The following is a 26,156-nucleotide window of genomic DNA, read 5'->3' on the forward strand; positions in this document are numbered from 1 at the left end:
CGGGGTTGCCGTGAGCTGTGGTGTAGCTCGCAGATGTGGCTCGGATCCCACGTTGCTGTGGCTGTGGTGTAGGCCAGCAGCTATAGCTCCGATTGGACCCCTAGTCTGGGAACCTCCATATGCCATGCGTGAGAAAAAAAAAGGCAAAAAAAAAAAGAGTAAAACAACAAAGAGAACACACTTGAAGGAAGCAACTAATGGTGTAGTTTAGGAGCAGGTCTTGGTGGCTATGCTAATTAGGCACTGACTGCTGGCCTCCTGGATTGGATAGAAAGAATCTGCAGGTTTGCACCAAGTTGATTAAAACAAGTCCCAGGTGGAGTTCCCGTTGTGGCTCAGTGGTTAACGAATCCGACTAGGAACCATGAGGTTGCCGGTTCGATCCCTGGCCTTGCTCAGTGGGCTGGGGATCCAGTGTTGCCGTGAGCTGTGGTGTAGGTCACAGACGTGGCTTGGATCCCGCATTGCTGTGGTTCTGGCGTAGACCGGTGGCTACAGCTCTGATGAGACCCCTAACCTGGGAACCCCCATATGCCACAGGTGAGGCCCTAAAAAGACAAAAGGCAAAAACAAAAACAAACAAACAAAAAAACCAAGTCCTGGAGTTCCCGTTGTGGCGCAGAGGAAATGAATCAAACTCGGAACCATGAGGTTGTGGGTTTGATCCCTGGCCTTGCTCAGTGGGTTGAGGATCTGGCGTTGCCATGAGCTGTGAGTAGGTTGCAGACGGGGCTCAGATCTGGTGTTGCTGTGGTCGTGGTGTAGGCTGCCCGCTACAGCTCTGCAGGATGAGACCCCTAGCCTGGGAACCTCCATGTGCCACCGGTGCGGCCCTAAAAAGACAAAATAAATAAATAATAATTAATTAAAAAAATAAAACAAGTCCCATTGTTCACTAGGCAGGCAAGTCTTCAGTGAGGTCCGGCAAGTGTCTGGCATCTGAGTCATTCAAACCCCGTGGTTCTTGACCAACCTCACTGAGTGCAGGAAGTTGTGATGAAACCCTACAGTCAGTTTTATTCTCCTTGGCAAGTTTCCTACGTGGAAAAGTTCTCTTTTTCACTTTCTAGAGCAGCTGCTTATTCCTCGTCCTCTTCCTGCTCCTCTCTGCTCCTTCCTGCACTGAAAGAAGGCAGAAGGCAGTCCCTAGGCTGTCAGTCAAACCGTCCATGGAGCCGTCTCTCTGCCGGCCAGTGGTCGTTTCCAGGAACCAGGCAAGAGTCCTCAGCTCCTCATGACCCTCTCCAGCCTGGGCCTGCAAGCAGAGTCCTCCTCCCGCTGTCCTGTGAGTGACCCAGGGCCTGCCTGCATGAGAGGCTCTGCTCCAGGCCTCTGCATGGGCTTCGCACTCTCCTGCCCATTCCCTCTTTTCCACATTGGATACGCGCCACTTTTCGGAGTCCCAGTGGCATCGTTCAGCCCTAAAATTAAATCCAGGAGTTCCCTTTGTGGCTCAGCGGTTAATGAACCCAACTAGGATCCATGAGGTTGTGTGTTCCATCCCTGGCCTCGCTCAGTGGGTTAAGGAGCTGGCGTGGCCATGAACCGTGGTGTAGGTCGCAGGTGGGGCTCAGATCCTGCGTTGCTGTGACTGTGACGTAGGCTGGCAGGTGTAGCTCCCATTCGACCCCTAGCCTGGGAACGTCTATATGCTGCAGCCCTAAAAAGCAAAAAAATAAAAATAAATAAATAAATTCAGTCCAAACTCTACACCACAGTCTATAAGCTTGCTGTGGTCTACACCCTATCTACCTCGGCAGCCCAGCCACTAGCTACTTCTCTCTCTTTTGGGACTCCAGCCACACCAGCCTTGCCATTGATCTGCCTAAGACTTTCCTCTCCTCAGTGAGAGAGACCCTGTGTCTTCTGGTTGACCCATTCCTGCTCTCCTCAGATGCCCTCAGGGCACAGCCATTAAAAAAAAAAAAAAATGGCGTTCCAGGGGTTTGGGCCTTTCCCCCTAATCTGGGTCCAGAATGAAGGAGTGTCTTAGGGAGCAGCCATCCTTGGATATTAAAGCCAAAACCCAAAAATAAGGGGTGGGGGCGAAATTCCCTGGTGGCTTAGGGGGTTAAGGATCCAGCATTGTCACTGCTGTGGCTCAGGTTCAATCCCTGGCCCAGGAACTTCTGCATGCCTGCGGGCAAGGCCAAAAAAAGGGGACAAAGCCACATGCTGAGGGTGACAGAAGAGAAGAGAAAAGAACCAGGGCCCTGAGGAATTAGCCAAGCTGCTTGGAACTTCTTGTTCTGGGAGAAATTGAAAAAAATGAAGCTCCTAATTATTTAAGCCACAGCTGCTCAGAGCTTGTTACATGCTGCCAAATGCACGCCTAATTGACAATCATGCTGACTGCTTATCTGTAGCCCTCAGGATCATTGGACTCCTTCTGCCAAGAAGCCTGTGCCCGTGGCTCTCCCTTCTCCAGCAGCCACGCAGCGACTCCCACCCACAGTCACCTCTTCTGGACTGCTGCCTCAGCTCACTCGCACCAGTGCCAACCGTGACCCTTCCCACACCCGGGCTGCCCGTCCACCCTCAGCCTTCATCACCTGCACTGCTGCTGGTGCCTGGGGCTGTCACCATCTGACTCTGGGTCCCTGGCACAGTAAATGTCGTCTTCACGGGCCAACTGTGTGGTCCAGGCTTGGGCCCCTCACCTCTGGACTGTCCTGCCAGCACTTCCTTTGGTTTTGTCCCGCAGGAGAGTTTCTTGAACATTTTAGGCAGAGGGAATGGCCTGAACAAGATAGAGACAGCAAGGTACCAAGGGTGACCAGCCATTCTGGTTTGCCCAGAACTAAGGAGTTTCCTGGGATGCAGGAGTTTCAGTGCTAAAAGCAGCCTGGCCCCAGGCAAACCAGGGTGGCTGGTCATCTTAATGGGAGGTTTGAACATAAGTCATTCTGTACAGCTGGACAGCTGGAGAAGTGGCACGGGCTCTACTAGTCATTTCATCCTGATCAGCCAGGGCCATTGAAGAGTCTGAGGAGTTCCCATTGTGGCTCAGTGGGTTATACAAACCTGACTAATATCTATGAGGATGTGGTTCCAATCCCTGGCCTTGCTCAGTGGGTTGAGGATCTGGCGTTGCCTGTAGTGTAGGTCACAGACATGGCTTGGATCCCACATTGCTGTGTCTGTGGCATAGGCTGGCACCTACAACTCCAATTTGACCCTTAACCTGGGAACTTCCATATGCCACAGGTGTGACCCTAAAATGTAAAAAAAAAAAAAAAAAAAGAGAGAGAGAGAGAGAGAAAAAGAGATGCCTTTGAGGCAGGTATATAAGCTTCCTAGGGCTGCCATGATAAATTACCACAAACTTGGTGGCCTAAGACAGCAGAAATTTATTGCCTTAGTCCTGGAGGCCTGAAGATCTAAATCAAGGTGTCAGTGGGGCTGCATTCCCTCCAGAGGCTCTAGGGGAGAATTTCTTTCTTGCCTCTTCCAGCTTTTGATGCCTCAGGCATCCCTGGGCCTGTGGCTGCTTCCATCTTTAATGGCCTGCCCCTCTTCTCATTCTTCCTCTGCCTCTCTCTCTCTTTTTTGGCTGCCCTGCAGCATATGAAGTTCCCAGGTCAGGGATCATATCTGAGTCACAGTTGTGACCCATGCCAGGCTAAACCTACTGTGCCGGGCTGGGGATGAAAACTTGGAGTCCCAGGAGTTCCTGTTGTGGCTCAGCCAAAATGAATCTGACCAGCATCCATGAGGATGCAGGTTCTATCCCTGGCCTCATTCAGTGGGTTAAGGATCTGGCATTGCTGTGAGCTGTGGTGTAGGTCGCAGGCCAGTGACTACTCCTCTGATTGGACTCCTAGCCTGGGAACCTCCATATACCATGGGGGGAGCCCTAAAAAAAAATTAATTAAAAAAAAAAGAGAGAGAGAGAGAAAGAGAAGAAACTGCATCCCAGCATGCCCAAGACACCAACTGATCCTGTTGTGCAACAGTGGGGACTCTTCTCCATCTTTTTCTCTCTCTCTCTTTTGCTTTTTAGGGCCACACATGTGGCATATGGAAGTTCTCAGGCTAGGGGTCAAATTGGAGCTATAGCTTCTGGCCTAGGCCATAGCCATAGCAACGCCAGATCCAAGCTGCGTCTGTGACCTACACCCCAGCTCATGACAATGCCACATCCTTATCCTGCTGAGCCAAGGCCAAGAATTGAACCCGTATCCTCATGGACACTGGTCAAGTTCACTAACACTGAGCCACATCGGGGAACTCTGTCTTCTCCTCTCTCGTCTAAGGACACCCATCACTGAATTAGGGCCTCTTGGATAATCCATGATGGTCTCATTTCCAGGTCCTTAACTTAAGCCTCTCTGGCAAGACCCTTTTCCGAAATAAGGTCACATTCGCAGGTTCCAGGCCATAGGACATGGACATATCTTTGGGAGCAGCCACCATTCAACCCACTAGAGCAGGGAAGCAGCATATTCACGTCTGGAATTTGAAACGATCACTCTGGAAGCAGAGAAGAACATTCTTGAAAGAGGGGCTCTTCAGCTATTAAATGGGACGCAGAGGAGGCCTGGGGAGAGGCCGAGGGATGCAGATGTGAAGAGCAGCATGGGAGCTGTGTTGGGTCCCACTGGGCACCTTCCTTCTGTCCCTGTGGCTGCCCACGTTGATGCCCAAGCTTTCTCCAACCCCCCTCCCCCATCCAGGCCTGCCCCTTTCCAGACGCCAGGGTCCTTGTTGCCCAGAGTTGGCTGATGGGCCCAGGGACAGGTGTGCCTCCCTTATCTGAATAAAACTGGTATCTGGAGCTCTGGCTTCCTGTCCTGGGACTAGCTGGACTCTCTCAGGTGTGACTGATGTCACAGTCTGCTTGCTTGATGGGACCATCCATTTGTTCTCCCAATGTACATCCGTTGAGTGCATGCTCTCTGCTGGGGCCAGGGACCAGACACAGCCCCTGGCTGCCAGGAGTTCACCGGCCAGCCTGCGTGATACATGAGGAAAAATCATTTCAATACCATATAAAGTATGCCCAGGTATGTCATAGGCGATCTCAGGATGACTGTATTCATCAAGAACCTCAAATATGGATTTTTTTTTTTTTTGTCTTTTTAAAGCTGCAACCGTGGCATATGGAGGCTCCCAGGCAAGGGGTCATATCGGAGCTGTAGCCCCATCCCACACCACAGCCACAGTAATGCCAGATCCCAGCGTGTCTGCAACCTACACCACAGCTCACTGCAACGCTGTATCCTTAACCCACGGAGCCAGGCCAGGGATTGAACCTGTGTCCTCATGGCGCCTAGTCAGATTTGCTTCTGTTGAGCCACAATGGGAACTCCTCAAATGTGGATTGTTAAAAAATTGAAATATATGGGAGTTCCCGTCGTGGCGCAGTGGTTAACGAATCCGGCTAGGAACCATGAGGTTGCAGGTTCAATCCCTGGCCTTGCTCATTGGGTTAAGGATCCGGCATTGCCATGAGCTGTGGTGTAGGTTGCAGACGTGGCTCAGATCCCATGTTGCTGTGGCTCTGGTGTAGGCCAGTGGGTACAGCTCCGATTCGACCCCTAGCCTGGGAACCTCCATATGCTGTGGGAATGACTCAAGAAAAGGCAAAAAGACCAAAAAATTAAAAAATTAAAAAAAAATGGATCCCAAGTTGGGGGGGGGGATTGAAATATAGTTGATTTACAATATTGTGTTCATTTCAGGTATACTGGTAGACTATATTGTATTAGTTTCAGAAATATATATATGCGTGTATATATGTCCATATATCCTTTTCTTCGATTCTTTTCCATTATAGGTTATGACAAAATATTGAATAGAGTTCTTTGTGCTGTACAGTAAATTCTTGCTATTTTCTATATGTCAGTGTGTCTCTGTTAATCCTTCACTCCTAATTTAGCCCTTTCCCTATCAAATGTGGATATTTTTCTTTGTCTTTTCTTGAGCCCCTCTCGAGGCATATGGAGGTTCCCAGGCTAGGGGTCGAATCAGAGCTGTAGCTGCCGGCCTACTCCACAGCCACAGCAATGCCAGATCCAAGCTGAATCTGCGGCCTGCACCACAGCTCACAGCAACGCTGGATCCTTAACCCACTGAGTGAGGCCAGGGATCGAACCCGCGACCTCATGGTTCCTGGTCAGATTCGTTAACCACTGCGCCACGACGGGAACTCCCAAATGTGGATGTTTTGATGTTATCACCCAAACTAGTTTACCATTTACAGAGGCACAGACATATGTCCTGACAGGGCTGAATGTTTAAACCTTGCCTCAGGTTTTGTATCCCAGTTTTTGTTTTGTTTTGCTCTTTCTTTCTTTCTTTCTTTCTTTCTTTCTTTCTTTCTTTCTTTCTTTCTTTCTTTCTTTCTTTCTTTCTTTCTTTCTTTCTTTCTTTCTTTCTTTCTTTCTTTCTTTCTTTCTTTCTTTCTTTCTTTCTTTCTTTGCATTTTAGGGCTGCATCCATGGCATATGGAGGTTCCCAGGCTAGGGGTCTAATCGGTGCTACAGCCGCCGGCCTACACCACAGCCACAGCAACGCCGGATCCTTAACCCACTGAGCAACCTCATGGTTCCTAATTGGCTTCATTTCCACTGCGCCACGACAGGGACTCCTGTTTTGGTTTTCAATTAAAAAAAAAAATGATACCAGAAAAAAAGAAAAACCCCTGATACCAGGAACCCCCCAAGGTGGCTTGGGCCTCCCTCTGCCTCTGAGGTCAGGAGGGCCTCCTAAAAGGTGCAGCTTCTAAGACAGGTTGGGGAGCAGTTGGCCTGGAGAAGGTGGAACCCGCCAGGGGAAGGGAGCACGTCCCATGGCGAGGAGGACACCCACACGAGGCCAAAGGGAAAGGCCGCGTGAAGCTTTCAAAGGTCTGGAAGAGCAACAGGGCAGCTTCAGAGATTGAGAGAGAGAGAGACGCAAACGATCAGACTGGAGACGTAAACGGAGGCGGAAGCTCACGGTGGTGCAGGCCAAATGCTTGGCCTTGGTCTGGAAGGCGAGGGCGGCCATCTTGAAGCCACAGGTCTTGTAATAATGGTTAGTTGGTCAGGAAAGGCCTGTTTCTTGGTCACTGTACATTTTGTGCTGTCGGAATGGGTGTTCGGGTTGCACTTGGTTCTAGAAGATACGTCTCTCTTGGCTCAGCAGTGTGCCAGTGAGCAGGCAAGAGTCCGAGGCCTCATTTCTGTCCCATCTGAAAGGAGAGAACAGTGGAGGCAGAGGGTGAGCAGAGCTGAGGAGCCAGAGGAAGCGTCTAGGGTTGGGGCGGCCTGAGCGGGAGGGAGGCCATGGCTTCCTGCTGGACCCTCAGACCTTGTCCTCCCCGAGCCGAGAGGAGAGGAGGAACCCGTGCTCCCCTCTCGTCTTCCCTCCCATGTTTGTCTTGGCCGAGAGTGGCTCAAGCACTTTGGAAGCCAGTTGGGTCAAGGCAGAGCTGGAGGAGTCAGGCCGTGGGATCACAGAGGAGGGAGCGGGAAGAGAAGGGGCCTCGGGTGGGGCAGTGGGGCGTTCCTGCCAACTCCTGGCCCGGGGCTCAGCCTCAGCACCATGGAGCCTCCCTGGGAAGTGGCTGAAGTCCTGAGCACCCCAATTCCCACCTGCTCCAGGAAGGCATGCGAGGGCTCACAGGAATCCGGGATTGAGCTGTACTGGAAGATGCGTCTTCTGCTCCTGCAGCATGGCACACAGATCTGTTCAGACACTGGCTCTCAGGCTTCTAGGGACTTGGCCCCACCAGCGGGCCCCCTGGCCCTGGGCAGGAGTGTAAAGGAGGCCTGGCTGGCCCAAAGCCCTGGGCCAGGCGCCGCCGCAGCCAACCCCGTAATTCTCAGATCTTGATTCAATGCTGCCTCCCCCAAGGCCCAGCAAGGACCCCTCCCATGTCCTGCTCTGCACAGATGCTGCCGGGTCACGTGTCCCACAGCTGAAGGCCTCCCCCGTCCGCCTCCACCATCTGCTGAGGCCCCATAATTATTCCAACGCCGGTGCAGTCTCACTCCGAGGGGAGAGTTCAACACAGCCCTGTAATGTAACCCAGGCCCTGGGCTGCTCGGGCAGGGGGTCCCCAGCTGGGTAATGAGCCGCGGGCTTTATTGAACTCCCTGGCTTGGCTCTGACTAATCACCACCGTTAGCCAAGGCAGCTCGGCCTTCTGAGAACCCACCCGGGCACGGTGGCTGAGAACGTCCTTCTCCCCAGCACCCCAGTTCCCAGACCTCAAGTTCTTCCTGCTCCCCAATATGTTTAAATGACAACGATCGGGACAGGGAGGCTCCCAGTGGATTGGCCTCCTCCATCCATCTGAGAGTAAGTGTGGCCACCTCGGGTCCAGGAGCCCAAGCAGGATGGGCCAGAATTTGGGCCCCTTTGCTGGGGTCTCCCCAAGTGGAAGCCAGACCTGAAGCTCCCACCCCTATCCCCTCTCCACCCCATCCCCTCTCCTCAACCCACTGGCTTCCCTCTTACCTCCCCTTCCGGAGGCCTGGGCCCCAGGAGGGAGGGCCTTGGCAGAGGAGGCCGTGCTGTGGGCCAGGCCTTCCCAAGGGGCAGGGTAGGAAACAGGATCCTATTCAGGCTTCAAGACCCAGCCCAGGTCATGTGCTCAACAACCCCCAGACCTTTCTCTCCTCCCTCCTCCCAGCACTCCTAAGGCCCCCCAAGATAGCAGATATCATTCTTATGCTTTCTGCATATTTGTTTTCTGGCTAAGATTGTGCCCTTTCCATGGACAAGGACTGCTGTCTATCTCTGTGTCCCCACAACTTAGCACAGAGTAGGTGCTTTTTAAAAAAGTCAAGTAGGAGTTCCTGTCGTGGCTCAGTGGTTAACGAATCCGACTAAGAACCATGAGGTTGCGGGTTCGATCCCTGACCTTGCTCACTGGGTTCAGGATCCAGCATTGCTGTGAGCTGTGGTGTAGGTTGCAGAAGTGGCTTGGATCCCACGTTGCTGTGGCTTGGGCGTAGGCCAGTGGCTACGGCTCCGATTAGACCCCTAGCCTGGGAACCTCCATATGCCACGGGAGCGGCCCTGGAAGAGGCAAAAAAGACAAAAAAAAAATTAAAAAAAAAATCAAGTAGGGAGACAGGGAGGAGACTCTGCAAGAGGTAAGAGGTTTTGCATGAGGGATGTGGCATCTGAGAGGCTGGCGTAATGTCCCCATGGGTCTCCAGGTGTCTCCGCATTTATGGCTGATGTCTCTGGAGGGGGACGACCCGGCCCACTTAGGAAACAGTGTCAGCTGTGTTGTCCTGTCAAGGCTCTAATCGTTCAGGCGTTGTTCTGCTAACAGTGAACCTGAGGTCAAATGTCACCCCCAGTTCACTGTCCTGGGTGACTTCTGGCCGGCTACGCCTAGAGTAGGCCTTGAACCCATCCTGGAGGGTGTGACGGGTCCATGGCCCCTCCGCCCTCCGACAGCGGTGGGTCTCTTCTGAGATGAGGTCAGGACCCGGGCCTCTTTCAGACCCATCCAGCCCATCTCCATTCCACAGAGGCCCGGGTTGGTGGGGAGAGGCAGCTGAGCCCTCCTCTGGCCCCCGGGAGTTGGTGAGTGTGGGGCTCCCTGCCACCCTCCAGGGAGGAGTGCGAGGGGGACAGAGTCAGTTGGAGCCAGATCCCAGGACCGCGGGAGGGAGGGCCGAGGAGGAGGGGACTTCAAAGCGCTCCCGCAACAGCTTATAAACAAGCTGGGCTGGTGGGGCGGCCAGCGGGGGCCTTTTTGGAGGGGCCGGAAGCTGGCCCGGGGGGTGGTGTGTGTGTGTGTGTGTGAAGAGCCCAGGGCAGGGGTCAGGGAGGGGAGATCCGTGAGCCCCAGGACCCCGGGTAGCCCACTTAGCTGTTCTGTGACTCAATTTCCTCCTGTCCACCCTGAGCTCCCTCTGGGGCTGGCGTGAGGGTCAGTATGACGCAGTGGGTGAAAGCGCTGTGTGGGCGCCAAGCCCTGATCAGATGTTATTTATTATTCTGAGCTGTGTTTTGGTGGGAGACTTGGAAGGGCTGAGAGGGAGAGCGTTGTAGGGCCCCTTCTTCCCCAGTGCTGTTTTGAGAGTTCTCAGCAGAATGGCCAGGAGTGGGGCCCGGCCAGGGAGAGGCCCACGGCTCCCTCCACAGGACAGAGCGGGCGGAGGAACAGGGGGCGGGATGGACGAGCATCTCTGCTTTTCCCACCACCCCCTCCCCCTGCTCTGTGCCCCTCCCCGCTCCCCCCTCAGGGGTCCCAAGCGACTCCCCAGAAATCAACCTCCTCTCCCCGGATACTTGTCCTCCAGCCATGGGGCTGTGACAATTTTTCTAAGTGCTGCTCAGAAATGTGTCACTGTCCATTTCCCTTTGTGCTATCAAAGGAGGCTGCACACCCCGTGTTCATCCAGTGCTGTGCAGAGGCCCGGCTCTGAGCAGCTGGAACACGGGTTTATGAAATTACAGGGAATTCAAAGCAGCCGGCGTCGCCCGCTGTCTGGCTTCATTACTGGGATCGGCCTCGGAGGGAAGTTTATTCCAATAATTTAGGGGATTAGGATCTGACACCCTTCATTAGCTCTTTGACAGAAGCAGAAAAGACAGATCTTGCAGAAGGACCCACACGACAGGAAGGAATTGGCTCAGGCGGGAAGGAGGCAACACACCGCCTGCGAGGAAGAGGCCAAGGCTGCAGGCTGGAGAGAGGGGCGCTGCCCTTTCACAGGCCAACCGGAGGCTGAAGTCTAGCCCCAAGCGGAGAGTGGGCCTGGGCTCAGCACTCAGTGTCCCTGTCTGTGAAATGACTTTATGTTCCTGGACGACAGCAGCTCCCCCAGCCCTTTGCCGTCTGGCCTTGAAAAGGTACCTCTCTCTTCCAGGGAGCTGTCTCCCCACCACCTCTCAACCCCTGGGGATGGAGTGACCAACACAAAGCCACATCCCGCTCACTTTTCTTGGCACTTTGAATATGAGCCATTTCCTGCCACATGGGAGAGAAATCCCCCTCCCGCCCCCACCGGGCAGCTTCTGGCTCTTCGCCTGGCCCCTCGACAAATACAGCCCTTGATGTTGCCCAAATTTTGTATCCGGCCTGTAAAGGCCAGAGCTGGGGCTGCGCCTTGATGGCAGTTTTGACAGCTGGCTGGGGAGGGGTGCTTTGCAAAGGCCCCGCTAGCTGGGGTGCCTGCATTAATCGTAGGGTCGTGTAGCTGTGTGACATGGGGCAAGTGGCTTAGCCTCTCTGTGTGTCTTTTCCTCAAATCTAAAATGAAGGTAGCATTTGTCGTGAGGATGAACTGAGACGATGCACACAGCCTGGCACATGTTTCAACCCCAGGAAATATCAGCAATGCACAGTCCTCCCGCTGCTCCCAAGAGGTGACTTTCTTCTCCGTAGAGTGGGGGCCCCGAGAGCTGACCGGCACTCCCCGAGCGCAGCCTTCGTGGTCGCTAGCGAGGCGGCTCGGCTGCCCAGTGCCGTCCGGAGCCACTGTGACCACGTAGATTCTCTTGGAGCTGCAAGTGTGTCAGTCGAGGAGCGGGAATGTGATACGTCCCGGAGCCGGGGGAGCCGGAGCATATCTGGTATGTGTCTCTGGAATGATTTGGGGAAAATTCATCGAAGTTGGAACTTGAGCCGCAAACGGGCCGGGACAGAGAGATAGGGAGCTGTCCGCGCGCCCCCCACCCAGGGACCTGGTGCCGGGGTGGGAGTCGGCTTACACAGCACAGGCTGCTCAGGCCCGCCCTGGAATGGCCGTGAACTTGTTGTTTTTCCACGTCAGTTGCTCTCAGATGTACTATCAGGCCGGCGATGCTAACCCTGCGGCGGCAGGTCCCTCCTTGTAACAAGCGAGTGTGTGTTCTTCGGAGGTGGCCAAGGGGAGGAGGGGGCCCGCGAGAGGTGGGGGGAAGGGAAGCAAGCCTCTGCGTACAGTGAGCTTGCGTGTCCCGGAGCCAGCTCCCCCCCAAAGCACATGCCATTTCTGGCCCCCGAAGGGGTTAAAGGCCTCCTGGAGTCAAAAACAAGCAGGTGTCCCACCGTGCCAGATACGCCGCCTAAACTGCTTCCAGCTTTTTTTTTCCTCTTCTGCAACAAGTCTGTGATTAGCCACAGGACAGAGAAGCCAGCAGCCTGCCTGTGACAGGCGTCAGGTTAGCTCGCTCCCACTCGGGTGGCGCGCCCAGGACATAAATCCAGGCTCGGGCCCCTGTGCGGCTCCTCTTCCTGCACCCCCCGGAGAGGGAGCTCCCTTTATCTGAGGCCGCACAGTCTGGAGGGCTCCGCTGGCTGGGTGGAGGCAGCCGCAGCCCCAGCAGCAGCGAGGAGGCCTGCTGGGGTGGGCAGGGCAGGTGTCTGCAGCCCCCGAGGAGCAGAAGGCCCTGGGGGCCCTCCCGCCCTGGCCTCGTCTCAGGGGAGGTCTCTGGCTGCCTCAGACCGCACCATGTGGGCCCCGGGGCGCCGCCAGTCCCCCGCTGGGGGCAGGTGGCAGCACTGCTGGGGGCAGGTGGCAGCACTGCTGCTGCTGCTGCTTGGGGTACCCCCGAGAGGCCTGGCACTGCCACCCATCCGGTACTCTCATGCTGGCATCTGCCCAAACGACATGAACCCCAACCTCTGGGTGGACGCCCAGAGCACCTGCAAGCGGGAGTGTGAGACAGACCAGGTGAGTGCGAATCTGGAAGCCTGAGATGGGCCGAGTGGGCTTGTTTGTGAGTGAGAGTGAACGCTGGGTGCTGGGGTTGACTCGGGTCTGTGCAGCAACCGGGGTCCCAGGCCATGGAGATAAATAGGGTGTGATGTCCGTCAAACTTCGAAGGGGCCCGGAAGATGAGGTGGGAGTGGTGTCTGAGTTTTTCAGCGACTGAGAATCCTCGGATTCCTGGTCTCAGGTCTGCCGAGAGCTGCTCTGAGCTAGCTCTGTGCCAGGCACATCAGACAGACTGCTACGACCCATCTGCCCGTCGACAGGTAAGAGTGGAACTCAGGAGGCTGCAGTGAGCAGCACAAGGCTCCATGGCTGGGGGAGAGGGGGAGAGGTGGGGTGGGGTGCCTGGACCCCGTATCTGTCTGACCACAAAGCTTGGGCTTCATCCGATGCCAGGCCACCTCCCCGGGGGTTCAGACCCTGACCCTGAGATCAGACCAGGCTGATGGGCAGGGTGGGCATGAGTGGATCCGAATAGACTCTCTGGGTGTCCCTGGGAGGGAAGTGGCCTAAATTTCCACCTGCCAGAGTCCTCTGTCCTCCCTTCTGCTCTCATCAGAGTTCTTACAGTGCTCAGGGCAGCACTGGTTCTGAAGCCAAGCTCTCCCAGCTCCTGAGCCCAGGGGCTGTTCCCGCCACTTCCCCCGGGTTACCTGGCACCTGCCTGGGCAGAAGTACTTCCTGTCAGTCTGGCAGCTCTGGGGGCTCTGGCTGCACTGGGCATCACCAGGGAACGTGAGAGACCCCAGTGTTCCCTCTGCCAAACGCATGCGTCCTACGGGATGAGGGCTTCCCCTGGAGAGAGTGGCCTCTCCTTCACACTGAGTGCCCAGGGGACAGTCCTCAGGCTTCTCACTGGCAGGGAGCAATGGGGGCACCGCAGGGAAGGGCGATAAGGACCGGGAGGGTGGCAGAGCCTTCCCATCTGGCTGAGGTCGTGCTGTCACCTGGCTACACTGGCTGGGGAGCCTGTTTCCCTGGCACGGGCAGGTCTCATAAATCAGGTGCGGCTTGGGGACAGCGAGACTCTGGCTGATTTTGCGTGTCTTGGGGAGAAAGCGCCTCCGTGGGCTGGGGGTTTAGACAGCCTATGGGTATGTTCTGAGCCCTTCGGCAAAAACTGTGCAAAAGATTCCCTCTGGATTTCCTGTGCCCAGAAATACCCTTCCGGGTGCCCAAGGACCCAGCCTTTCGTGGACTTCTGAGTCCTGAGGGCACTCCCCCGCCAGAGTCCTTAAGGAATTGGAGGATCCTGTTGCCCCCACCCACCCCTGGGTCTCTCTCCCTCAGACCCCAGCTCTGAGATGGGTCCATCCCTGTCCCAGAGGGTCCCCATGTGGCCCAGAAGCCTATGCCAAGCAAGGGCTGCAAAACAAAGTCTCCATTCTGAGCCGAGAGGGGAGAACAGTAAACAAGTCAAGCAGGCGGGCTCCACGCAGCCTTAGCTGATGTGGAATGTCCGGGAAAGTCGGAGCCGCACGAGGCCAGCCCTGGTGGGGAGCAGCTCCCGGAGCCGCGACCAGGGCTCAGGATTAGGGGCACTGCCCGCGCCCCAGCAAAAACACCACGTGAAATCCTTGTTTGTGTCGGCCCCAGAGCATGTTACTAATTTGCAGGAATTAAACTAATGCCTTACGCGGCTCCACAGAGAATCAGAGGGAATTAGAGCCGGGCGAGTTCTCGCTGACGGCCTCGCTGACCTGTGCCACACAAGGGGACCTTCTCCCCTGCCGATTGCCCCATGCCATGTCCCACACGTTGGGCTGGCCACAGTGATGAGGCCTGGCGTTCCTCCGGACTCTGGATGAACCTGGCCCATCCGAGCTGCTGCTCCTGATGTGTAGGTGGACGGCCGCGAACAGTGGTCCCAGTGGTCCGACTTTTCTGCTTGGCATGTGGGTGACACTTTGGCTAGGGTGTCCCCCATGGGAAAGACCAAAAAGCAGGCTCATTTGCTTCAGTCTAGACCTCACGTGGTAACAATACAATGTAGACGTAAAACCCTCTTTCCAGAATCCCATCCACCTGGAGCTCGAAGCCCTTTCCCACCACCTCCCAGCTCTGTGGACGTGACCATTGGGTCTCTTAGGCTCTGCCTTCGCATCTCACCTCGTGGTAGTAGGAAGACCTTCCCTCTTACAGGATGTGGCCTGCTTCTTTGCACACCATTGCTGTGTGACTTTGGGCAAGTTAACTAATCTCTCTGTGCTTCAGTTATCATCGCCTGTGAAGTGAGGATGATGGTTGTGCCCGCCGTGAGCATTAGATAAGTTGATAGATGTTAACCTTTTTTTTTTTGTCTTTTTGCCTTTTCTAGGGCCGCTCCTGCAGCATATGGAAGTTCCCAGGCTAGGGGTCTAATCGGAGCTGTAGCTGCCAACCTACGCCAGAGCCACAGCAACACGGGATCCGAGCCGTGTCTGTGACCTACACCACAGCTCACGGCAATGCCGGATCCTTAACCCACTGGGCGAGGCCAGGGATCGAACCCGCAACCCCATGGTTCCTAGTCGGATTCGTTAACTACTGCGCCACAATGGGAACACCAATGTAAATGTTCTTAGATGGGGGCTGGCAAACTAGGTACTAGGTACTCATAGCTGTTATCATTATTATTATTATCCTTATCATTAAAAAAAAAATTTCTTTTTAGGGCCGCTCACAAGGCATATGGACGTTCCCAGGCTAGGGGTCAAATAGGAGCTGTAGCTGCTGGACTACGCCACAGCCACAGCAACCTGGGATCTGAACCGCATCTGCAACCTACACCACAGCTCGCAGCAATGCCAGATCCCCCACCCAGTGAGCATCGAACCCACATCCTCATGGACACCAGTCGGATTTGTTTCCGAGGCGCCACAACGGGAACGCCAGTCATTGCTATAATAATAATAGCCTGTGCTGCTCCTAGGATGGGAGCCTAGATGAGTTCCCTTCCCCAGAGGCCCTGGGGGAGGGTGGCGAAGCCTGTTCGCTCTCCTCCTCCTTCTCCTCGCTCAGGCCTCTCTCTCCGACTCTCCCCAGGAGTGTGAGACCTATGAGAAGTGCTGTCCCAACGTGTGCGGGACCAAGAGCTGTGTGGCAGCCCGCTACATGGACGTGAAGGGGAAGAAGGGCCCTGTGGGCATGCCCAAGGAGGCCACGTGCGACCACTTCATGTGTCTGCAGCAGGGCTCTGAGTGTGACATCTGGGACGGCCAGCCCGTGTGCAAGTGCAGAGACCGCTGCGAGAAGGAGCCCAGCTTTACCTGCGCCTCCGACGGCCTCACCTACTATAACCGCTGCTACATGGACGCTGAGGCCTGCTCCAAAGGCATCACCCTGGCCGTCGTCACCTGCCGCTATCACTTCACCTGGCCCAACACCAGCCCCCCGCCCCCCGAGACCACTGTGCACCCCACCACGGCTTCCCCGGAGACCCCTGGCCTGGACACGGCGGCCCCGGCGCTGCTCAACCACCCTGCACACCAGTCGGTCACCGTGGGCGAGACCGTGAGCTTCCTCTGTGACGTGGTGGGCCGGCCCCGGCCGGAGATCACTTGGGAGAAGCAGCTGGAGGATCGGGAGAACGTGGTCATGGGGCCCAACCACGTGCGTGGCAACGTGGTGGTCACCAACATCGCCCAGCTGGTCATCTATAACGCCCAGCCTCAGGATGCTGGCATCTACACCTGCACCGCCCGAAACGCCGCCGGCGTCCTGCGTGCTGACTTCCCTCTGTCAGTGGTCAGGGGCGGGCAGGCTTCGGCCACCGCGGAGAGCAGCCTCAACAGCACGGCCTTCCCCGCAGCCGAGTGCCTGAAGCCTCCCGACAGCGAGGATTGCGGCGAGGAGCAGACCCGCTGGCACTTCGATGCCCAGGCCAACAACTGCCTGACCTTCACCTTCGGCCACTGCCACCGCAACCGCAACCACTTTGAGACCTACGAGGCCTGCATGGTGGCCTGCATGCGCGGGCCGCTGGCTGTGTGCAGCCTGCCCGCCCTGCAGGGGCCCTGCAAGGCCTACGCGCCCCGCTGGGCCTACAACAGCCAGACGGGCCAGTGCCAGTCCTTTGTCTACGGCGGCTGCGAGGGCAACGGCAACAACTTTGAGAGTCGCGAGGCCTGCGAGGAGTCCTGCCCCTTCCCCCGGGGGAACCAGCGCTGCCGGGCCTGCAAGCCAAGGCAGAAGCTCGTTACCAGCTTCTGTCGGAGTGACTTCGTCATCTTGGGCCGAGTCTCCGAGCTGACGGAGGAGCCTGACTCGGGTCGCGCCCTGGTGACTGTGGACGAGGTCCTGAAGGATGAGAAGATGGGCCTCAAGTTCCTGGGCCGGGAGCCGCTGGAGGTCACTCTGCTCCACGTGGACTGGACCTGCCCCTGCCCCAACATGACCGTGGGTGAGACGCCGCTCATCATCATGGGCGAGGTGGATGGCGGCATGGCCATGCTGCGGCCCGACAGCTTTGTGGGAGCGTCGAGCACCCGGCGGGTTCGGAAGCTGCGTGAGGTCATGCACAAGAAAACCTGCGACGTCCTCAAGGAGTTCCCGGGCTTGCAGTGAAGCCCTCCACCCCTCCCGGCCCCCCTCCCCAACCCTCATCCATTTTCCCACCCCTGGAGTTCCTCAGTCCACAAACTGGGCAAGGTCAGATTAGACGGTCTTAGGTCTTAGGCCAGTAGGGGAAGATCCATGAATGCATTGGTCTGAGATCCTTACTCTTTGGTTCAATAAAGAGGGGTCTGTGTCTTTTTTAGCGGAGGGGGACAAAGCAGAGGTCAACAGACACCTGCAGGTTATTCCTGATGACCGGTCTGCTCTGGCCTTGTTAGCGTCTCTCTCGGCTGGCCATCTCCCAGCTGCCCTGTCCCCAGCCAGGCTCCCAGCCAGGATGCTAAAGATGGCGGCTGCATGGTGGTCACAGAAATAGTTGGATGAACTGGTTTGCAAAAGGGGTAGGTGGGGATAGAAAGGAGGGCCCAGGAACTGATGGGACAAATTCCTCACAGCACCCCTCCCCCCACCAGAGCTTTATGAGCAGGAACCACTTCATGGTGAGGGTTGTGGGATGGAGAAAGCAGGGAGGCATGGTCCAAGCCAGGGCACAATGGCCCCTGAGTGGAGGCTGCTGGGCAGGTGCCTTTGGGGGGTGGCCAGCCTGTGCTTTGGTCAAGCTGGCCCGGCAGGCAGTCTCTCAGGCCGCAGAATACACGTTTCTCTTGTTTCTCCTCCTTGGCTTTATCGATTGCTTTATTGGTTGATTGATGGATTTGGTTCTGTTCCATCCAACACTTACTGGGCGCCAGGTGCTTGGACCCCAGAGAGATGTAAGTCACTGCCCAGCTCATAGTGACGGAACACAAATGTCCAGGTCCCAGGGCTCCTGCCGAAAGAAGCTGGCTGGCTCTCCCAGTTGCCAAAAAGTCCCATTTAACAGACCGTGTGCGTTCAGCTGCCCTTGGCTTCCTCGGACATAAAGAAGAGAGGAGCCCCCAGATTTGTTTTGGTGGGAAGAGGAACGATGGAAGAGGAAAAGCAGGCGGGGAAGGGGGGGGTGGTGAAGGAATAAGGAAGGAGGGCAGAAGGGAGGCAGGCAGGCTTGGGAAGGAAAAGGAATGTTGCTTGAGGCTCCCATCTGGTGGTGGATTCAGGAACTGCAGGGACCAGGAAGGAGGCGTGAGGTGCGGCCGGGGGAGGGGTAACCTCAGGGGATGTGGCAGCTCTGTTGGTGATTTCTGTTTCTGGAGTTCCTGTGCAGGTCCTGCCGCCCCACCACCTGATAAAGGACTTGGGAAACCCACTGTCAGCTCTTTGTCTACCCCCATTCCCTCCTTAGCCTTTCATTCTGTCCATGCCCCTCCAAAGCTGGAGAAGGTCATTGTGGGAGTTCTCTTTTCTTCCTCAAATGTAGGGGGAAGATACCAATTAAAAGCTCATAGTCTCAACAGTCTTTCTTGTGTGATTCCTTTGGGCTAATGTGTGTGTGGGGGGGCAGAATGGAGGACTGGACAGTATCATTTGCTTTGGTGACCTTGCAGTGGGAAGACTGGCCAACGGAACCATATTTGGGTGATGCTGACATTTGGCCCATCTCTCAGCTCCGTGGCTCCTTGATGTGGTGCTCAGCACAGCTCTGTGGATTAGGCACAGGAGAGCCGGGCCGGAGAGGCTGGGAGACTTAGTCTAGAACACAGAGGCGGGGTGGTGCCAGCCGAGGCTCATGTGTTCTGACATGTATCTCAGTCTCCTGTCCCATCAGAGCAGCACAACGGGCCAGGACACACTCCAGACGGGCCACCCCCCAGCCCCCACCCCCGCTGGCGGGGAGTTGAGGAGTGCAAAGGTGGAGGAGACAGGAGCCTGCAGGGGAGGGTTGTCTGGCTGCGTCTCCCTAGGGGAACCTCTGTGTGAGGCCTGGTCCCGAAGCCCTGGGTGCTCAGAGCACATAGCTTGGTTCCCAGGCTGGGGCAACAGCGCCTTCAGTGCCAGGGGCTCCTGGCTTCTCCCCTCCCCAGAGATGTGTTCAGGAGTCTGCTGCTGGGGCGTGCCCCCAGCTTGTCTGTCCCCCAGGCTGGGAGCTGGCTAAGCATGAGGAACACCTGTCCCCTGTCCCCTTTCCTGGGTCTTCTCAGGCCACAGCCCTGAGGAGGAATCCAGGCCCAGCCCAGCACAGCCTGGCCAGCCTCTCCTTCGAGATAATTCCCTCCAATAAGGAGGGGCCAGGTTGGAGAAGACAAGCTGCTCCCTGAGAGAGGAGGGGCCAGAGGCCTGGGAGCTTCTCAAGTATCCCGGGAAAGAGCATAGACCTTAACAAAGAATGCAGGCCCCGCCCTGTTCAGGTCCAGGAACCGGGGAGAGCTGTCTGGGCTCCTCACCCTCCCTCAAAGGCTTGGGGACATTCTGCTGCACCTGCTTCCAGGCAGAGGTGCTCCTATAAGTAGCACATTGCCTTTGAGCCTGAGGGGTCAAGTGTCTACATGGTCAAGTGTCCACATGCCAGCACCTGCTACCTGACTTCTATTTGCACAGATGTGGGGCTGAGCCGCATGGCTACCTGGTGTAGGTGTGAAGTTGAGGGCTCTGATCTCGGGGCTCCCTCTCATCAGCTCACTGCCCACACACAGCCGCAGACTCCGGGTCCCCATCACCCTCGGTCCCCAGCTCAGCAGGGTAGGAAAGCCTACCTACCTAGGGCTGAATCTGGGCTCTGACACACATCCACGCTTCTCTGAGCCTCAATTTTTTCATCTGTAAGATGGAGCACTTTACAGAGACCTGGGGAGCTCAGAGGGCTACCCTTGGGCCCCCTCTGTACCCTCAGCAGCTCCCTGGGTAAGAACACCCCCCAGAACCTAAAGCCCTCCCCTCGCCCTTCCATCCAAGTCGTGGATTTCACAGGCTTGGTGACCTCACAGCTTCAGACATTGTCTTCTGCTGTTCAGAGTACATCTGAAACTGACCATCCCACGTAGGCTGATCTGGGCTTTGGAAAATACAGGTACTTGGGGATGGGCGATATAGAATCAATTATTCTTTTTTTGGGGGGGGGTGTCTTTTTGCCATTTCTTGGGCCATTCCCACAGCATATGGAGATTCCCAGGCTAGGGGTCTAATCGGAGCTGTAGCCGCAAGCCTACACCAGAGACACAGCAACGTGGGATCCGAGCCACGTCTGCGACTTACAGCACAGCTCACGGCAACACCGGATCCTCACCCACTGAGCAAGGCCAGGGATCGAACCCGCAATCTCATGGTTCCTCGTTGGATTCGTTAACCACTGCGCCACGACGGGAACTCCAGCATCAATTATTCTTATGAACCTGCTATATGGCATGTGCATCCTATCTTTGACACCTAGTCTGTCACCCAGGACTTACACAGCAACGGACTTCCAGGAGGGGTTCAGTGCAGGATGAACTGAATTCCCAGGGCCTGGTTGCCAGGTAACATGGGGCGGGGGGGGGGGGTGGGGGGTGGGGGGTGGGGGGGTGGGGGGGGCACACCACCTAGTCTGGGAGATTTGGCCCCCGGGGGAGGAGGGGGAGTCGAGGATTGAGCCCTCCTTTACGTCCAAGGTCAGACACACCCACTTTCCTGTCTGCACGGGACCCTCCGTCCTCCTCTGTGGGTATCTACTGACCCCCTCCGCATCCTCCTCCCCTTCCAGCCCATTGCTCTGTTTGTCCCTTCAGAGGCCTGTTCTGGTGCCTGCTGTCTCCGCACCAGCCCCGAGGCCTCTGGGGGCAGGACAGCTTGGCTTTTTCCACCCTCTGCCTCCCCCAACACCTCCAGCCTCCTAGGACACTCTGCTCCATTGTCTGGCCAGCTGCTCCATAGTCTGATGTCACCCCCTGGACAGCGGGGCCAGAGAGCAGGGACCATGGGCGGAAGCTGATGAGGGAAGGGGGAGGATAAACAAGCAGCCACATGGCCATGTTTTCAGGCCGAGGAGAACGCCCTGAATTCAACTGCCCCTGCAGTACCATCAACACCGAGTGGGCGCTGGCGACGGGACAGGCACTGGGGGTCGTCTCTTGTCATCTCCATCACCACTGTGGGAGACAGAATGCTATCTTGTGGGTGGGGAAACCGGGACTAGAGGGGATCAGAAAACTCGCCCAAGATCACCCCACCCACCGCTAAGTGCCAGAGCCAAGATATGAACCTTGGTCATCTGACTTCAAGGCTGTCCATGCTCCTGCTATGCCATTTCTCCCAGCATGTCCCCCCACCACACGGCTCTGGGCTGGGCAGTGTGGAATCCTACTGGGACCCCAAATATCTCCAAGAGAGCCTGGCCCCCCTCAGCCACGCGCACCCCACCCCAGCACACTTAGGCTCTTGCGTGTCCCATAGTATTTCTATCACACACATAAGCAGTCATGGCCTAGATTCCTGAGCCTACTCATCCTTCAAGACTCAGCTCCTTGGGGAGCTTCCATGGTCCTCAGGCGGCACAAACCCTCTTCCCCAAGGCTTTGTCTCCCTCTGCACTTGCACGTGTCCCCAGCCAGAGTCACTGCTTAGGAGGTCTGTGGGCCCAGAGCTCCAGAGGGACTCGCTGGACGAATCCCTGGGACCAAGGGCCACGCATGTGGTACCCTGGAAGACACGTGGCTGTGGAGGGGCTCCTGGGGGCCTTCCCTCCTTTTCCCCAGATCCACCGCCTGATATTGGCTACTGCCCCCCGCCTCTTCCCCCCCACCCCCCGCCCCACGGACTCAGTCGCCGTCTCTCTCCTGCTCTGAGAGTGTGTGATTAATAGGGGCAGGATGCAGGGCAGGGTTCCTGGGTCCTATTCTTGGCTGTGGCCTCATTCTGGAATGTGCCCTGAGGTCAAGTGACACGCCTCACTCAAGCTGTGTCAGGAGGAAGAAGAACCATCCAGCTGGCATTGCCCCGAGGGAGTGGGTGGGGCAGGCAGGTGGACAGCCCACCACCCTCTCTGTCCCGCCTCTCTGGCTCCTGAGCCCCTCAGCACTTCTATTTCAGGTTGGGTTGGAGTCTCTGTGTCCGCACCCCACCTTATCCCAGGACGTGGAACTTTCTGGCATCCAGGTCTGCAGCCACCCCCAGCCCCACTCAGAGGAGGGGAGAGCAGGCCTTGTCCCCAGTGCTTCCTGGACTGGACTCTCCAGAGGCGGGACCTCTTCCCGGCACATCTGTTGGGGTGAGGCAGGGTCCTTGGGTGTTTTCTGCCCTTTTCAAGTTGGCGGGATGCTGCTAGAATGGGTCCACGACATGGATTTTCCGTCCTGGTGTGAGGGACACACCCAGTTCTGTCCATGGATGGTGACTTTTTTTTTTTGTCTTTTTGCTATTTCTAGGGCATGTGGAGATTCCCAGGCTAGGAGTCTAATCAGAGCTGTAGCCGCCAGCCTACGCCAGAGCTACAGCAACGTGAGATCTGAGCCGCATCTGCAACCTACACCACAGCTCACGGCAACGCCGGATCCTTAACCCACTGAGCAAGGCGAGGGATCGAACCCACAACCTCATGGTTCCTAGTCAGATTCGCTAACCACTGTGCCACGATGGGAACTCCGGATGGTGACTCTTTTGTCTCTTTTCGGTGTGCAGCCAGGAAGCGGAGACAGGAGCCTCAGCAGGAGAGGAGCCCTATGCCAGAAGGGAAGGTGGACCTAAGTGTGCTAAGGGCTCCGATCGGGGACTTCGCATTCGCTGTGCAGTTTAACCCTCTCCACCCTCTCTCAGCCACATCTTTTACCGTTTCACCACTTGGCAGATCCCACCCTAGGCTACTTATATTCAGGAGGGCTTTGTCCCAGCGAAGTCCTGACCATAGGAGGTGGTCAATAAATAGGTGTCGGAGTTCCTGTCATGGCTCAGCAGAAACGAATCGGACTAGCATCCAGGAGGATGTGGGTTCGACCCCTGGCCTTGCTCAGTGGGTTAAGGATCCGGTGTTGCCGTGAGCTGTGGTGTAGGTTGCAGATGCAGCTCGGATCTGGCGTTGCTGTGGTGTAGGCCCACAGCTACAGCTCCAATTCGACCCGTAGCCTGGAAACCTCCATAGGCTGCGAGTCGTAGCCCTAAAAAGACCAAAAAAAAAAAAAAAAAGTGTGGAATGAATGAATGGCTGATGAAGCAAAGCCCGACAGGCCTTATGGAAGAAGAGATGCCCTCATGGGTATTGCCTGTTTTACAGATGCTGAATCAGAAATTAAACATTGAAAGGAATTTGCCCAAGGTCATAAGGCTAACAAATGGAGGAGCTGGGATTCAAACCCAGGTCTGTCTGACTTCAGGGCCCATACTCTTCCCAGGGTGACATGTGTATTTTAACTATTTCGGCTCAAGGCCAAGGACCCGCAAATAACCACCACTTCCAACTGGTCCCTGACCTCCAGGAGTGCCAATGCCATACAGAAAGCTTATAAAGCTTCACCCTCCAAGAGTTAGTATTGAATTCATATGATTTTAAATCTAGTTCCTCAGTCCCACTAGCTATTGTCCAAGTGCCACATTTCATGTGGTTTATGCTACCATATTGGAAAAGCAGACATAGAATATTTCCATTATCACAGAAAATCCTACTGGATAGCCCGTTACAAAGGATAATCTGTAATTCCTGTTTTCTCCAGCAGAGATCTTGGGGTAGAGGTGGGGGCCCCTGACTCTAAGCTCCTGCCCTGCCCAGGACTCCAGGGATTCCTGTTTGGTTAGGCTGGTCTTGGTCTCCTGGGTCCTCTTGCTAGAAGGGGTTTTGGAATTATTCCACTGACTCTGCACTCTGATCCTGTGGTGCTGAGGTTGACCTCAAAATCCCTTCATCTTTTCTCCCAGAAGGCTTCTGTAAGTCTTGCAATTTTTTTTTCCCCTCCACTCGAGGCATATGGAGCTTCCCAGGCCCGGGGTCGAATTGGAGCTACAGCTGCCAGCCTACGCCACAGCCATAGCAACATGGGATCTGAGCCACATCTGCAACCTACACCACAGCTCACAGGAAACGCTGGATTTTTAACCCACTGAGTAAGACCAGGGATGGAACCCACATCCTCATAGATACTAGTCGAATGCATTTCTGCTGAGCCATGACGGGAACTCCCGCCGTGCATGTTCCTGATGGTCTTTCTTAATGTCCCAGGGTTCCTAAAGAGGTATGCAAATGAGTAGATACACACCAAGCCCTAAGAGTCATGGCTTTCAGGGAAGGATGGGTTTACCAAACCTTTAGCTGGAGGAGGGTTGCTGATAGGAGAGCATGGGGACTATAGGCTAAGTCTTCTCATGACATAGCCCAGTGCCCACAACAACTGTGACAGGACTCCTACCAATGGGCCCATTCTGTACTAGCTCTTCTGATTAAAGGTGTAAGAATTAACTCATTTGTTAGAGTCATTGCTGTTAAAATTGAATTGTATAAGCCTTTAAAAACAAATGGCTTTGGGATCCCTAAATGTCCTTGGTATGCAGGGTGGGGGCCTCCAAGAAAAGGCCAGAATCAGAGAAGAGCAGGGGTCCCAGAGTTAAGCTCTCTAGGCTCCAACACCGGCTCTGCGACTTTGGGTAAGTGAACCTCTTGTGCCTCAGTATCTTCATCTATAAAATGGAACAGTAATGGTACCCAGGGTGCCTCTCCAGTAAGAGTCAGCTCTGGGCCTGGTTGCTCCCGGTGCTGGGGGATGATGGCTCTTGCCTATTCCTGAACAGGCCCCTCCCCCCCGCAACTGCCCTTGGACAGCAGGTAAGAACAGATTCAGTCTCCTTTGCTGACAAATGAAGAGTCCAGGAAAAGGGTAGCCAGAGAGGAGGGAGAGGGAGGGAGAGAGAGCCGCACACTCTGGGGAGTATGGTTAGAAGCAAGCAGAGACATGCAGTGATGGGGGAGGGATGGGGCACCTCTGGGACCTCTGTGGAGGCCCAAAGAGCATCTCTCCACCAATCTTGACTCGAATATCTCCAAGCATGGAGCTGAGTTCTAACTGGCCCCTTATTTCCAGGACCACTCCCGATCTCAAGGCACCAAAAAGGACACCAGAACAAAAGGGGAAGCCGCCTCGGGATCTTGGTGGGACCAATAACTCGGACGCAAAGCAATCCTCTCAATCATCATGACTACCAAGTTCACCCTGTGACCCTAACAAGAGGAAAAGCTGGTATTCACGGATGAGCAGAATGCATCTTCAGCCAGACTCACACAGATGGCAAGCCTCATGAAAGAGGGGTACTCTACCAACTCGATGCCCTGATGGCAGGGTTAATAATTTCCATCACTAATAGCCGACAGCACCTGACGTGTGCTCAACACACACTGTTAAATATTTCCAACCTCGTGGTGTGTATATCATTCGCCTCCGGTTAATACTCTCTCCATTTCAGAGATGATGAAACTGAGGCTCAGAGAGATCGAATCATTGACCCAAGGCCCCTGGCCAAGCGGGAAACCAAGCTTAGGTTGATCTATGTGGCTCCAAAGCCCATGCATTTAACCCCAATCAAGAATAGGGGAGGAGTTCCCGTCGTGGCACAGTGGTTAACGAATCTGACTAGGAACCATGAAGTTGCGGGTTTGATCCCTGGCCTTGCTCAGTGCGTTAAGGATCCGGCGTTGCCGTGAGCTGTGGTGTAGGTTTGCAGACACGGCTTGGATCCTGTGTTGCTGTGGCTCTGGCGTAGGCCGGCGGCCACAGCTCCAATTCGACCCCTCGCCTGGGAACCTCCATAGGCTGCGGGAGCAGCCCAAGAAATGGCAAAAAGAGCCAAAAAAAAAAAAAAAAAGAATAGGGGAGTATGGGGAGTTCCCACTGTGGCTCATCGGGTTAAGAACCCAACTACTATCCATGAGCATGCAGCTTCTATCTTTGGTCTCACACAATAGGTTAAGGACCTGGCTTTGCTGCAGCTGCTGCTCTAATTCAACCCCTAGCCTGGGAACTTCCATGTGCCGCAGGTGTGGCCCCGAAAAGCAAAAAAATAAAAATAAAAAAATCATGAAGTATGGTTTTTTCTCTTTTGGTAATCCACCAAGAAGTTTCACTGAGTAGATTTCTCATGAAT

General features: G+C 55.5%; 1 protein-coding gene and 1 long non-coding RNA gene across 3 annotated transcripts; both read left to right on the forward strand.

Moving 5' to 3' along the window:
• Window positions 1-11,292: 11,292 nt before the first annotated feature.
• WFIKKN2 (WAP, follistatin/kazal, immunoglobulin, kunitz and netrin domain containing 2) lies at window positions 11,293-18,585 on the forward strand. 2 transcript variants are annotated; one of them, XM_047758436.1, is made up of 2 exons: window positions 11,293-11,529; window positions 15,678-18,585. In XM_047758436.1, the coding sequence occupies exon 2, from the start codon at window positions 15,747-15,749 to the stop codon at window positions 17,196-17,198; it is 1,452 nt and encodes a 483-aa protein (XP_047614392.1). In that variant the 5' UTR covers window positions 11,293-11,529; window positions 15,678-15,746; the 3' UTR covers window positions 17,199-18,585. The 2 variants fall into 2 exon arrangements, with proteins under 2 accessions (XP_047614392.1, XP_047614391.1); XM_047758435.1 differs by lacking the exon at window positions 11,293-11,529 and adding an exon at window positions 11,551-12,611.
• A 4,770-nt stretch (window positions 18,586-23,355) lies between these two features.
• On the forward strand, window positions 23,356-24,880 carry LOC125113940 (uncharacterized). Its single transcript, XR_007131637.1, has 3 exons — window positions 23,356-23,388; window positions 24,573-24,665; window positions 24,810-24,880. It is a non-coding gene; the product is annotated as an uncharacterized LOC125113940 (long non-coding RNA).
• The last annotated feature ends 1,276 nt before the right edge of the window (window positions 24,881-26,156 follow it).

Source organism: Phacochoerus africanus, chromosome 14, assembly GCF_016906955.1.
Source record: "Phacochoerus africanus isolate WHEZ1 chromosome 14, ROS_Pafr_v1, whole genome shotgun sequence".
Classification (NCBI taxonomy): Eukaryota; Metazoa; Chordata; class Mammalia; order Artiodactyla; family Suidae; genus Phacochoerus; species Phacochoerus africanus.

Bases quoted from the DNA above. Each gene is read 5' to 3' on its own strand.
- WFIKKN2 (XM_047758435.1), top strand. From the start codon at position 12,390: ATGTGGGCCCCGGGGCGCCGCCAGTCCCCCGCTGGGGGCAGGTGGCAG. The intron at 12,612-15,677 runs GTGAGTGCGAAT...GACTCTCCCCAG, and splicing joins GGGAGTGTGAGACAGACCAG to GAGTGTGAGACCTATGAGAA.